At 43.4% G+C, this 13,656-nt stretch overlaps 1 protein-coding gene across 3 annotated transcripts in view; it reads right to left on the bottom strand.

The window, feature by feature from the left end:
- Nucleotides 1–211: 211 nt before the first annotated feature.
- The window catches only part of KIF7 (kinesin family member 7), a 96,563-nt gene continuing 83,118 nt past the window's right edge, over nucleotides 212–13,656 (bottom strand). For all 3 annotated transcript variants that reach the window (XM_088472954.1, XM_088472956.1, XM_088472955.1), the window contains 5 exons: nucleotides 12,801–13,016; nucleotides 11,760–11,966; nucleotides 8,193–8,391; nucleotides 2,643–2,807; nucleotides 212–2,568 (listed from right to left, as the gene is read on the bottom strand). In XM_088472954.1, the coding sequence (XP_088329080.1) occupies nucleotides 2,180–2,568; nucleotides 2,643–2,807; nucleotides 8,193–8,391; nucleotides 11,760–11,966; nucleotides 12,801–13,016 (1,176 nt within the window). In that variant the 3' untranslated portion in view covers nucleotides 212–2,179. The remainder of the gene's footprint in view (nucleotides 2,569–2,642; nucleotides 2,808–8,192; nucleotides 8,392–11,759; nucleotides 11,967–12,800; nucleotides 13,017–13,656) is intronic.

Genomic DNA, 13,656 nt, shown 5'->3' with positions numbered 1-13,656 from the left:
GGGAAAGATTTCTGGACTGCACACCCTGTAATATATTTAATGGGAGGTGCTACCTGATGAGACTAATTGCAGGCACAAAGACAGACAAATCTCAGATGCACAACTCCAAATTATTATTAATATATAAATGCAATAGAATTTTGCAATCAATAGAGGTTTTTAGCACCTCTATTGATTCTATTGCATTTATATATTAATAATAATTTGGAGTTGTGCACCTGAGATTTGTCTATTATGGGACCTCTAAGTATACTGAGCGCTGTACTATGAACAATAAGAAAGAATTTTCTAGATATCTGCACTATTACAGTGCCTTGCAAAAGTATTCACCCCCTTGGCTTTTTACCTTTTTTGGTAAATTACAGGTTGTAATTTATTTATTTTTTTTATCTGAATTTTATGTGATGGATCTGCACAAAATAGTCTAACTTGGTGAATGGAAATGAGAAAAATTATATATAAAAAAGTACCTTTATAAATAAAATTCTGAAAATTGGTATGTGCATATGTAATCACCCCCGTTGCTATGAAGCCCTTCAAAAGTTTTGGTGCAACCAATTACCTTCAGAAATCACATAATTAGTGAAATGAAGTCCACCTGTGTGAAATCTAAGTGTCACATGATCTGTCAGTATAAATAAACACACCTTTTCTGAAAGGCCCCAGAGGCTGCAACAGCACTAAGCAAGAGGCATCACATCATGAAAACCAAGGAGCTGCAGAGTTCCACAGGAGAGACTGGTGTATCTGTGCATGTGACCACAATAAGCCGTACACTCCATAGAGCTGGGCTTTATGGAAGAGTGGCCAGAAAAAAGCCATCACTTAGTGATAAAAAATAAGACGACACAATTTGAGTTTGCCAAAAGGCATGTGGGCAACTCCCCAAATGTATGGAGGAAGGTGCTCTGCTCAGATGAGACTAAAATTGAACTTTACGGCCACGAAGGAAAACGCTATGTTTGGAGCAAACCCAACATATCCCATCACCCCAAGAACACCATCCCCACAGTGAAACATGGTGGTGGCAGCATCATGCTGTGGGGATATTTTTCAGCAGCAGGGACTGGGAATCTGATTTGAGTCGAGGGAAAGATGAATGGTGCTAAATACAGAGATATTCTTGAGCAAAACCTGTTTCAGTCAGCCTGTGATTTGAGACTGGGACGGAGGTTCACTTTCCAGCAGGGCAATGACCCGAAGCATACTGCGAAAGCAACACTCGAGTGGTTTAAGGGGAAACATTTAAATGTGTTGGAATGGTCAAGTCAAAGCCCAGATCTCAATCCAATTGAGAATCTGTGGTCAGACTTGAAGATTGCTGTTCACAAGCGGAAACCATCCAACATGAAGGAACTGGAGCAGTTTTGCCTTGAGGAATGGGCAAAAATCCCAGGGGCAAGATGTGGCAAGTCCCGCAAAAGGTGGCTCGACAAAGTACTGACTTTAGGGGGGGTGAATAGTTATACACGCTGAAGTTTTCTGTTTGATTCCCAAAATAAAATAAAAAAACACAACTTCACAGTTGTAGGCATGTTCTGTGAATGCACACCTTCAAACTATCCATTTTAATTCCAGGTTGTGAGGCAACAAAACATGAAAACTGCAAAGGGACTTGAATACTTTTGCAAGGCACTGTATAGTAACTGTTACAAAACATAACTATTTTTGGACCTCCCTAAGCTTTCCTGTGACCCCCAGGAACTAAAGTGTAAAGCACAGTACATCCTAGCTTCCTTCCATGCTGGGGGGAAATTGCACAGTAGAGTATAGTAACAGCAGCAGCAGCTGTAAGTTCCCTGCCTGGGTGTTAACGGTGCACGCAGACATCAGCTCCTGTGCACTTTAATTGCATTTTTAAAAATAAAAATTAGTTGCATGCTTTGCAAATAAATGGTAGATGCCTAGTAACAATACCCTGGCAATGGCTGGTGAAAGGAAATGTGTTCAATGTTGCAATAGTCTGTTCGGTGGTAACCTGGTTGTATTGGAGATGAAGGATAGAAGCTGAAGGCTATCTCCCGTGTGAAATCGTATGACTACGATCTAAAGATTCAATAATATGTAACTTGCTGTAAACAAGTAGTTTAATGTAGTCTATAGAGATCCATGTGATCAGTGTAGTGGGATACGGTTGTCTGCACTCTTGAAACACTTATAAGAGTGCCTTAAGACAGTTCTACAGTGGGTTTTTTCTCACATCAATCATCTCCACATTAGACATCAAGGGCATGGTTATATTACATCTTCGACCATCTCTCCGGGATTTAGGAAGATACATAACAGGTCTTTGAGAAATTCCATCACTTGGCTGTACCACTCTGTTGTTCAGCGTTTCAGTCACAGTGTCTCGGTGCCTAAGCTCCTCTAGGCATGGCTGTTCCTCTGAAGGCAGAGAAGAGCGCCTCCATGTGGGTGGTAATGGAACATGTATCAGGTCCTCCCTGGGCCTCAGGTTTCGATCAGGAGCAGAAGGTTGATTATTTATGTCAGGAGCAACATTATTCTCTTCAGCAGACCCAGCTAGGGAGACATGTCTATCAGCAGTAGAAAGACCTCTTCCATCTCCTTAAAGATAATATAGGAGTCAACATACAATAAACAGCAATCACCGTCTTATAGCTTCATGAAAACGCCCTTACCTTTTGCATGTGTTCCAGGAAGGTTTAGAGAAGGGACAGCCAGTTTATTTAGTCTTTGGCTCAGCTCTTGATGTGCCCACATATACCAGCCAAGCTCCTTCTCAAGCATCTGGATTCTACCTTCATACTGTCTCTTACTTCCAGCCAGCCCCTCACCCATTTGGTCTGTTAAGAGTAAAAACAAATAAAGAAAAAAAATAAAGAAAGACAACATTCAGCAACAAGGTGCGTTAAATAAGTTCAAAATCGCATCCAGTCCTCCAGCCCAGTGAAAACTTATCAATAAAACCACGATCTACTCTCCCTTTAGGTTTTCAAAAAAGGCTTTAAAGCAAAACAGCTAAACATGCAGTGTACAATTCAGCATTTACAACAATAAAACACTAAGGGGTTTATTTACGAAGCTCGATGCTTCGTAAATAATAAGAGTTATGGTATAACATACCTTTGTTAACTCTTTTTTTTCGAGGTCCATAGTGTCCACATGAATTACCTTGCAGTATGTGGTTGGAGTGATCCAGGCACCAAACAGTTACAAGCTTTAGCTCCCAAGATGCACTGGGTCGTCCTACATATATACTCTGCCCCTGGCTACATGCACTTAGGGGTCTATTTACTAAGCAGTGTTAGGAGACAGAGTGAAAAGTGATAAGAAAGTGATAAGGTGCCAGCCAATCAGCTCCCAACTGTCATTTTTCAAACACAGCCTGTGAGATGGCAGTTGGGAGCTGATTGGCTGGCACCTTATCACTTTTCACTCTGTCTCCAAACACTACTTAGTAAATAGACCCCTTAGTTTGTTACCAAGCCCAAGGCAGGAGAAGTAAGGACAATTGTACACCAGAAACACTCTATTAAGAGGGAATCATTGAAATACAAATGAAAATCGATTACCCAATAACAACCAGGTGCGTTAGGGTGGGTGCCCTGTGGACCTCGAAGAAAAAGAGTTATGTTATACCATCTCTTATTTTCTTTTTCTGATTCCATAGTGTCCACAGGAATTACCTTGCGGATATCCCAAAGCAGTTCCCTTAAGGGTGGGGATGCTCCTGTTTAGCCGACAGGAGAATCCGGCACCCAAAGGAAGCATCCCGAGAAGCAAAAGTATCAAAGGCATAAAATTTGAGAAAAGTGTGGACGTAAAACCACTTGGCTGCCTTGCACATTTGTTCAGCAGAGGCACCACGACGAAACGCCCACAATGGTCCCACAGATCGAGTAGAATGTGCTGTCACTGTGTTTGGAACAGAGAAATCAGCTTGTGTGTAAGCCTAGAAATCGTCTTACGAAGCCATCTAACCAGAGTATGTTTGTTAGCTGGCCAGCCTCGCTTATAACAGCCATACAACACAAAAAGAGAATCAGATTTCCTCAAGGAGTTGGTACGATCCACCTAGATACGGAGGGCGCGTACAACATCCAGAGAAGCTTCACCTACAGAGAGGTCTGAAGACTGGAACAACTATTACTTCAATATGCATGAAAACGGCAAACTACCTTAGGAAGGTAACCCGCTGTGGTACGAAGAACAGCTCTATACTGGTGATAAATCAAAAAGGGAGAGCGACAAGAAAGGGCTGCCAAATCAGAGACCCTGCAGGCAGAGGAGCTAATAACAAGAAAAACTGTCTTCACGGTCAACCACTTAAGGTCTACTGATTTCAGGGATTAAAATGGGGGAGCCTGTACAACCCTGAGAACCAAAGACAAATCCCACAGAGCTACCGGAGGGACAACCCTCCGAACACCCTGAAAAACTGTCCAAACATAAGACAGAAGAGCGATCCTTCGCTGAAACCAAACTGACAGTGCAGATGTCTGAACTCTCAGGGTGGCCAGGCGGAGACCCAGGTCTAACCCAGCCTGGAGAAAAGCAATACTGTGAGACCCTAAAACTTCAGGATCATATTTTCTATGACAACACCACTGAAAATACGAGTGCCAAATTCTGTAATAGATTCGGGCAGAGGAAGGCTTTCGTGCCCTAAGCATTGTCTGAATTACAGAGGTAGTAAAACCCTTGGCACTTAAGACGGAATATTAAAGAGCCATGCCGTCAAATACAGACGAGAAAGGCCCGGATGCAGGCAGGGACAGTGTTAACCGGTCCGGCCTTAGAGGAAGAGGCCATGGAGTTTCTATAGAGAGACTCTGAAGGTCGGTGAACCAATGGAGTCTGGGCCAAACAAGGGCTATCAGTATTACTGTTCCGCCCTCCTGCTTGAATTTCCTGATGACCCTTGGGAGGAGGGAGATCAGAGGAAAGATATGCTAGCTTGAAGTCCCAATTCACTGCTAGAGCGTCCACAAAATCGGCTGAGGGATCCCTCGTTCTGGACCCGTACCAGGGGACCTTGTGGTTGTGGCCTGAGCCCATGAGATCTACCTCTGGTAGTCCCCATTTGTCCACTAGGATCTGAAAGACATCCGGGTGAAGAGCCTATTACCCGGCGTGCATATCCTGACGACTTAGGAAGTCTGCTTCCCAGTTGAGTACTCCTGGCATGAATACTGCAGAGATTTCTGGAAGATGACATTCTGCCCAGGCCAGAATGTTTGTCTCTTCCGCTATGGCTGCCAGACTTCGAGTGTCTCCCTGATGTGACCGCGGTAGCCTACCTCAACCGTCGTCAAACTGTATCTGGATGGGCCTGCCCTTTAGTATATCCTGTGCCTGAACGAGTGCCCTGTATACTGCAAGAAGTTCCAGGATGTTTATGGATAGGTGACCCTCCTTGGTCGACCATCTTCCCTGAAAAGTGTGATGAACAGTCACTGTGCCCCATCCGCGGAGGCTGGCATCCGTGGTGAGGAGCACCCAATCTGGAATCCAGAAGGGACGAACCCTGTTCAGACGAAACGTCTGCAGCCACCATGAGAGGGAAAGCCGAACCTCTGGAGAAAGACGCATCGTCTGTAACCTTATTAACTGGTACTTCCAGCTCCACCGGGAGAGAATCAGCTGTCGCAGTGGTCTGGAGTGGAACTGAGCATATTCCACCATTTTGAAGGTGGACACCATGGACCTGAGAACCTGCATCGCTGAGTGAATAGACACAGTTTGAAAGAAAAATGTGTATATAATGCGATGCCCTGAAACAGCCCAACCAAAGCAATCCAGGGGACCCACACCTGCACTACAGTGTAAACATTTTTAGGACTTACCTAGATTGTGCCTCTTGTTAAAGTGCAGTCAGAATGCCAGATCCCTGCTTAAAACCAATAAGGGACAGGTGGGAAGGGGTGCTAGCCTAGATTGAAGGTGTCTTACACCTTCAGGTGTGCATAGGAGCGCACTAAATAGAATATGTGGAAAGGGGGCCCTAGACTGCACACCCTGAAAATATATACAATGGGAGGTGCTACCTGTGGAAACTATTGTTGCAAACATACAAAAAAGAATTACAGATGCACAACTCCAACATTACTCATTATATATAATAATACATTTTGCAATAGAATTTTGCAAATAATAAAAGTGTTTTTCCTTTCTTGCACTTTTACCACTTCTATTGTTTGTTTTATATATATGTATTTTTTTCACTTCACTATATGCAGCAGCAGCTGCTCTCATCTATCCTACACCTTTTTACACTTCACCTTTCCTTATTGAAGTGATGCTCTGGGGTGGCTCAGCTGGGCTGGTTTGGGGGTGTCTTGCGCTCTGGATTTCAACCAGAGTATCTTAGGGACCTACCCTCAGAGGTTACCTGGGCGCGGTGGATAGGCCCATAACCATGGCCATGATTATGCCAAAACCTCTTATTATTTGCTAAATTCTATTGCAAAATGTTATATATATATATATATATATATATATATATATATATATATATATATATGAGTAATGTTGGAGTTGTGCATCTGTAATTCTTTTTTGTATATATATAAAAATATATAAAACACATATATACACACACACACACACACACACACACACACACGCACACAATAGGCTCTTAGTCAACTACCAAATGCACAAAGGCTTAGTAGTATATTGAGATCTGTATAATTCTGGCCACCAAAGGAGAGGTATACAGGGAGACTGACCAAACCTCCTGAGAGTCGTGCTACAGTAGAGCACCTGAAAGTGGTCTCTGGACGTCTCATATAGGGAGGCAGGGAGGAGTAACCCAGACGCACGAAAACCTCGTTGCTGGATCGGCGTCTGGGCTGGGGGAGGGGCTGCCGGGGAGAGCCTACCTCCCCTAGCCTGTATCAGTCCACCGGGCTGACTAGCTTTTTACATGGCCGCCGCCACTGTCCCCAGCACCATATTGGTGGGAGAAGCAGTTGTCCCCGGTTCCCCACTACAGCAACCTCCGGCAGGTCTCCACTGCCGGAGGCACGGACTGCCACGTGGTTCCCCGCAAGCGGGAAACCACCTTACTTGCATCCCCGTGTCTTCTGGCTGCAGTCCTGGGCCCAGCATCCAGTCAAACTCCGCTGGCGCCCACCGAATCACCAGTTGCCTCACTGGTGTTGTGGCGCCGGCGGGGGTAGATGGAGCAGCAGCACGGCTTATTCATTGTAAAAAAAAAAAAACCTAAAAAAAAACAAAGCTTGGGACTGCCAGAACAGTCCCCTGTCTACAAGGTGCACTGATCCTGCGCACCAAACAAAAAACGAAGTGCATGTAGCCAGGGGCGGGATATATATGGAGGAGGACACAGTGCATCCCGGGAGCTCAAACTTGTAACTGTTTGGTGCCTGGATCACTCCAACCACATACCCCACAGTAATTCCTGTGGACCCTATGGAACCCCAAGAAGAAAAATAATGTTGCTGCTGACATAATCAACCTCCTGCTCCTGATCGAAATCTGAAGCTCTGTGAGAGCCTGATACATGTTCCATTAGCACTCACATGGAGGCGCTCCTCTCTTTCTTCAGAAGAACAACCAAGCCTAGAGAAGCTTAGGCACCGAGACACTGTGACCGAAATGCTGAACAACAGAGTAGTACAGCCAAGCGATGGAATTTGTTGTTGTAAAACCGGGAACTTCTGATCGTGTTTGTACAAGATACGACTAGTGAAAGCATTACCCCTTTAAATATCGGGAATAAACACGATCAGAAGCGCTCTGTAAATAAACCTCTACATCTTATCACTCGAACGGAACACTACTTCCAAATTCCAAAGTGAAGTTGGTTAACTGCTAGATGGACTCAAAAGATGATAGTGGAGGGAATATAATGCTGGAAATGTGATATTAGCCCATATCATGCATGCCTACTCTGCCCGAAGTAACGGGAGACTCACGATTTTTCAGGTAGCCACCTGCACCCCTGAAAGAATAGGCAGATCTCCCGCATCCTTCCCACTTCCTAGGGAGAATTTATGGGTCCATATGAAGGGGGCAGGGTTAAATTATGTATATCGCATCATTTAGCCCCGCCCACTCCCCACAGATCCGTAAATCGCAGGCTTTTCCCGGGGAGGGAGATTTGAGAAGTCGGTAGGTATGACCCATATACCTGTATATTTTCCATTACAAAGGTACAGACAACCCTACTTTTGATCTAGACAAAGTCTATGTAACTGCACCTTGACACTGCTTCAGTAGGAGTTGAATGTTCCGTTCATGCTCCTTCTGCTGCAAGGTAAGTTGACGATCCATCTCAAGGCGCTGCCGTTCTAGTGCAACCTCAAGCCAGCATATCAGGCGCTGCTGCTCCTCCAGCTTCATTTCCAGCTCAGAGAAGGAGATCTGTAGTTTGTGTTCCTCCTCACGCAGTGTAACTACCTATATATACACACACAACATGAAGAATTGGTATGGAAACACCTGAATAGCAGCATCTGGTATCCTGTCCTGTGGTATTATTACCCTAAGCCAAGTAACTTAAAACAGTGCTATTCTACTACTTTTATTGCCAAAAAAAACAAAAAACTTTCTGTAACTTTGGCTCTGGGTTCTGCAGATAATGTGCACTGATCTCAAAACAGAGTAGGGGTAAAAAATTTCATGGGAATGCAGCCCATCAATTTCCTAGGAATGGAAGCCAGCACTGACTTTGCAGCCCACGAATACCAATATTGAAAATGCACATGAGCAACTCACTATGGACAGCATTACTAAGGACTAATCGCAGTACTGAAAATGCAGCCTATCGATTCCCTAAGGACTACTGCCATCACTGCGAATGTAGTCTACAAATTAACTAAGGACTAGGGTCATCACATTGAATCCAGCATACCAATACACAGAGAGGATTCACTCGCAAAGTGACTGACAGGTAGTCAGCATATGGGGGAGGTAACAGAGGGCGGCTAAGGAAATGCAACAGTGTCTGACCGTTTAAACCTTGTTTCACGGGCGTGCATAAATTAGCCATTGCGGTCTCCTTCGCAGCATGAGAGCTATCTGCGTGTCAGGAGAGACGCTGTGTTTGAGACAGGTCAGACTTGACTCAGAAGTTGCGTGCCTGTCCGGTCTGCATCGATGTTCCCGATGTTTATGGTGTTGCACGTCAGATGGATATGAGAAGGCAACAGTGGGCGTTCTTATGCTCAGGGAAGCTTTGGAAGACATTAGCACATTTTCGCAATTGCGATTCGTGAGAGACCGCAGTTGCGATTGCAGTAGCGTAAATCTCTGAATCAGGCCCAAAGGACTAATTACATCACAGAGAATATATCCTACCAATTCACTAAGGACTAATGCCATGACTACAAATGCAGCCTACCAATTCTCTGATGACTGAGCACATCACTGAGAATGCAGCCTACATATTCACTAAAGACTAGTGCCATCACGGCAAATTCCTTGATTGTGAATCACATCACTGAGAATGCAGCCTACGGTGCATCCAGAAAGTATTCACAGCGCTTCACTTTTTCCACATTTTGTTATGTTACAGCCTTATTCCCAAATGGAATAAATTAATTTTTGTCCACAAAATTCTACACACAATACGCCATAATGACAACATGTAAAAAGTTTTTTTGAGATTTTTGCAAATTTAATTAAAAAAAAACAGCTAAGAAATCACATGTACCATAAGTATTCACAGCCTTTGTTCAATACTTTGTTAATGTACCTTTGGCAACAATTACAGTCTCCAGTCTTTTTGAATATGATGCCACAAGCTTGGCACACATATCTTTGGGCAGTTTCACCCATTCCTCTTTGCAGCACCTCTCAAGCTCCATCATGTTGGATGGGAAGTGTCGGTGCATAGCCATTTTCAGATCTCTCCAGAGATGTTCACTCGGATTCAAGTCTGGGCTCTGGCTGGGCCACTCAAGGACATTCACAGAGTTGTCCTAAAGCCACTCCTTTGATATCTTGGCTGTGTGCTTAGGGTCGTTGTACTGCTGAAAGATGAACTATCGCCCCAGTCTGAGGTCAAGACCGCTCTGGAGCAGGTTTTCATCCAGGATGTCTCTGTACATTGCTGCATTAATCTTTCCCTCTATCCTGACTAGTCTCCCAGTTCCTGCAGCTGAAAAGCATCCCCACAGCATGATGCTGCCAACACCATGCTTCACTGTAGGGATGGTATTGGCCTGGTGTTGAGCGGTGCCTAGTTTCCTCCAAACATAACACCTGGCATTCACGCCAAAGTTCAATCTTTGTCTCATAAGGCCAGAGAATTTTGTTTCTCATGGTCTGAAAGTCCTTCAGGTGCATTTTGGCAAACTCCAAGCGGGCTGCCATGTGCTTTATACTAAGGAGTGGTTTCTTTCTGGCCACTCTACCATACAGGCCTGATTGGTGGTTTGCTGCAGAGATGGTTGTCCTTCTGGAAGATTCTCCTCTCTCCACAGAGGAATGCTGTAGCTCTGACAGAGTGATCATCGGGTTCTTGGTCACCTCCCTGATTAGGGCCCTTCTCCCCCGATCGCTCAGTTTAGACGACCGGCCAACTCTAGGAAGAGTCCTGGTGGTTCCGAACTTCCAAGATTTGTGCCTCGAAACAATCCTGTCTCGGCGGTCTACAGACAATTCCTTGGACTTCATGCTTGGTTTGTGCTCTGACATGCACTGTCTGCCTTTCAAAATCATGTCCAATCAACTGATTTTACCACAGGTTGACTCCAATTAAGCTTTAGGAAAATCTCAAGGATGATCAGTGGAAATAGGATGCACCTGAGCTCAATTTTGAGCTTCATGGCAAAGGCTGTGAATACTTATGTACTTGTGATTTCTTCGTTTTTTTTAGTTTGTTTTTTTAATTAAATTTGCAAAAATCTCAAAAAAAACTTTTTACACTGTCATTATGAGGTACTGTGTGTAGAATTTTGAGGACAAAAAATGAATTAATTCCATTTTGGAATAAGGCTGTAACATAACAAAATGTAGAAAAAGTGAAGTGCTGTGAATACTTTCTGGATGCACTGTACATACTAAGGACTAGTGCCATCACTGCAAATGTAGCCCATCAATTCCCTGATGGTGAATCATATCACCGAGAATGCAGCCTACATACTAAGGACTAGTGCCATCACTGCAAATGTAGCCTAGCAATTATCTAATGACTGATCATATCACTGATAATGCAATAATGTGCATTCCAATAAATATTGGTCCAACACAAAAAGAAGTCTGCCTTCACTTTGTGTAAGTTATACGTGCACTAAAATTCAAGGTGCTATCCAACCCCCCTTAGACCAAAGGATGTTTCCCTCTTGCCCATCTGCAGTGTACTATATCATAGTGATAACATGATGGGTATGGATAACATAACCCTCTAGTACACTGGTGATCAACACATATATAAATTGACATGGCTGCTTGCACTGTATTAATAATAATGTACAATCTCTGTTACACACATTGCTTCTTTTAAAGTGTTTTTTTTTACATGCAACATGATATTATACACAAATACAATTTACATTGGATTAATTAATTGTTTTATTAAAGTTTAATGACTATCACTAAATGAAAAGTTTAACTAATAGTAAATCTGAGAGGCAGTATGCTGCTCCAGCATTGATGGGCACTTCAGGCATGTGGCTCCTACAGTAGGGTATATCCTCACAAATGTTTCCAATACAGTCTGAAAGTCTGCAAAGTCCAGCTGAGCAACACTGTGCATTAGATCTGCATTCAGCAAACACTATGGAATGCAGCAGATCTTGGTTTTCAGCAGAGAGACACTTTACCTTATCAAAATATTTACATAGGAGAGCCCTGGTTTCGGAGGACGACAGATAGCTCAGCTTTGCCATGAGGTTCATTTCACACTGGGAGAGCAGGCTGGCTGAGGCACGCAGAACACGCTGCCTGCGAGTGATAGACTCATTCTTGTACTCAATCGCAGCATCAAGAGCCTCAATAGCCTCATCCAGCTGGAACAGAATTCGCTCTTCCTGAGAAGGGTAAAGCAAGAGACTGGCATTAGTTACTTTTAGAAAGGAATGAGAACTCATGGTCTAAAAACAACCTATGTTCTACTGCTTAAATATACACGTTGCTGGATAGAAGCCTTCAACCTCATTCAGGTGCTTAGTTACAGTTACATCGGTAGCAGTAAGCTACCGGTGTATACTGAATTTGCAATGTCATTCTATCAAAATCATAAGATTCATTGTATATTAGCATAGAGATGTGGCCGCAACAATATCCAAAAGAGGCCTGATCTACAAGGAGGAAACCATATGAGATACCTGGGGAAAGATGTCTGTAGACTTGAAAACCACAAGTGTGTGGTGATAGGAGCATGATGGCAACTGTTATTATATCATATTAAGTATAATAAGCAATAAACCATCTCTTGGGAGGAAAATGCATGCAGGGCAGGCAGCAAAAGCTTTTAGGACAACAAACCAGTTTATATCACTAGAATATCTTTAGATTAATCCTTAAGCAGAACAGCATTTGCATAGAACCTAACAATGAAAGACTGGTCATTTAGTTATCATTTTACACATACATATTAAATTGTAGTGTTCTCAGGGTCAGTTTTTGGTCCAGGCCATCAGAGAGCATTTGCCTTGTGCCAATTCTTTTAAAAGGACACCCAGGTCATCATTTCATTGCTTTCCAATGCAAGTTCCATACTGTTCCAAATAATTGTTCTACGTTGAAGTATTTTCTGTACATTAATAAAACTTCATGGCTTATGATTTGTATAATGGAGCTGAGTGCTTCTGCTTGTCGTGTGCTCTTGTTTAGTAGGATGTACAGAATACAAACGGTGTTACCTCAGCAGAAAGAAGGTTCCCTTGCCGCAGTTTGTCATCTATGTCCACTCTCTGCTTCAACAACAGGTCTTTCTCTTGTCTCAGATTGTTAATTTCATCCCGTATACGCTGTTGGTCATTGGCGCTGCCCTGGCGAAGCTGACCATTCTTCTCAGACAACTCTTTTTCCAAATCTTCAATACGACTGGAAACCCTGACAATATCATTACTGAGAGCCTAAAAATTGAAGAGGAGAACTTACCAAAAGTATGCACCAGTGAAAGATTAACATTTATCTTTTAGTAACAGGAAACAAATAGCATTCATTTGTCCTGTAGACCTAAATGCATGGTTTTCTTGAGCATGCCATACATCAAAAAAGTAAAGCATATATGTAGTCGTAGGATGCCCCTTAACCAGGCTCAGGAAGCGGTTTAATTAATTTTGAATGCAGAGACTACACTGACCTATCTCAAAAAACGTTCTACTGCTGCTTCGCTTGGACATTCCTTACATTGGGTGCCTGTACCGAATTCAAGATAAAATACTTCTACTTACACGTAAGGCTGTTAACCAAACTACACCAACATACATCTCTCCTCTTTTATATCTAATATCTCCCAGCTCAACCCCTCCCCTCTGCGTCTGTCGTCCACACTGATTACCTGCTCCCCATTCACGGTTAAAGAACTTTTGTCGGACTGCACCCACTCTGAGGAATGCCCTCCCACCACACAACAAAACTTTCCTCTAGCCTCCAAACCATCATGCGTTCCGTGGAAGCTCACCTGATCAGGCAGGTTTAACAAATTTCAGAACCGCCCACATTACTTCCATAAGCTATTCTACTAATAACCTCCCATCTACACAGTCAACA

Source organism: Taudactylus pleione, unplaced genomic scaffold (genome assembly GCF_031769625.1).
Source record: "Taudactylus pleione unplaced genomic scaffold, aTauple2 ptg000129l, whole genome shotgun sequence".
NCBI classification, from domain to species: domain Eukaryota; kingdom Metazoa; phylum Chordata; class Amphibia; order Anura; family Myobatrachidae; genus Taudactylus; species Taudactylus pleione.
The sequence above is the reverse complement of the archived record's forward strand: the minus strand, read 5'-3'. Positions and strand labels throughout refer to the sequence as shown.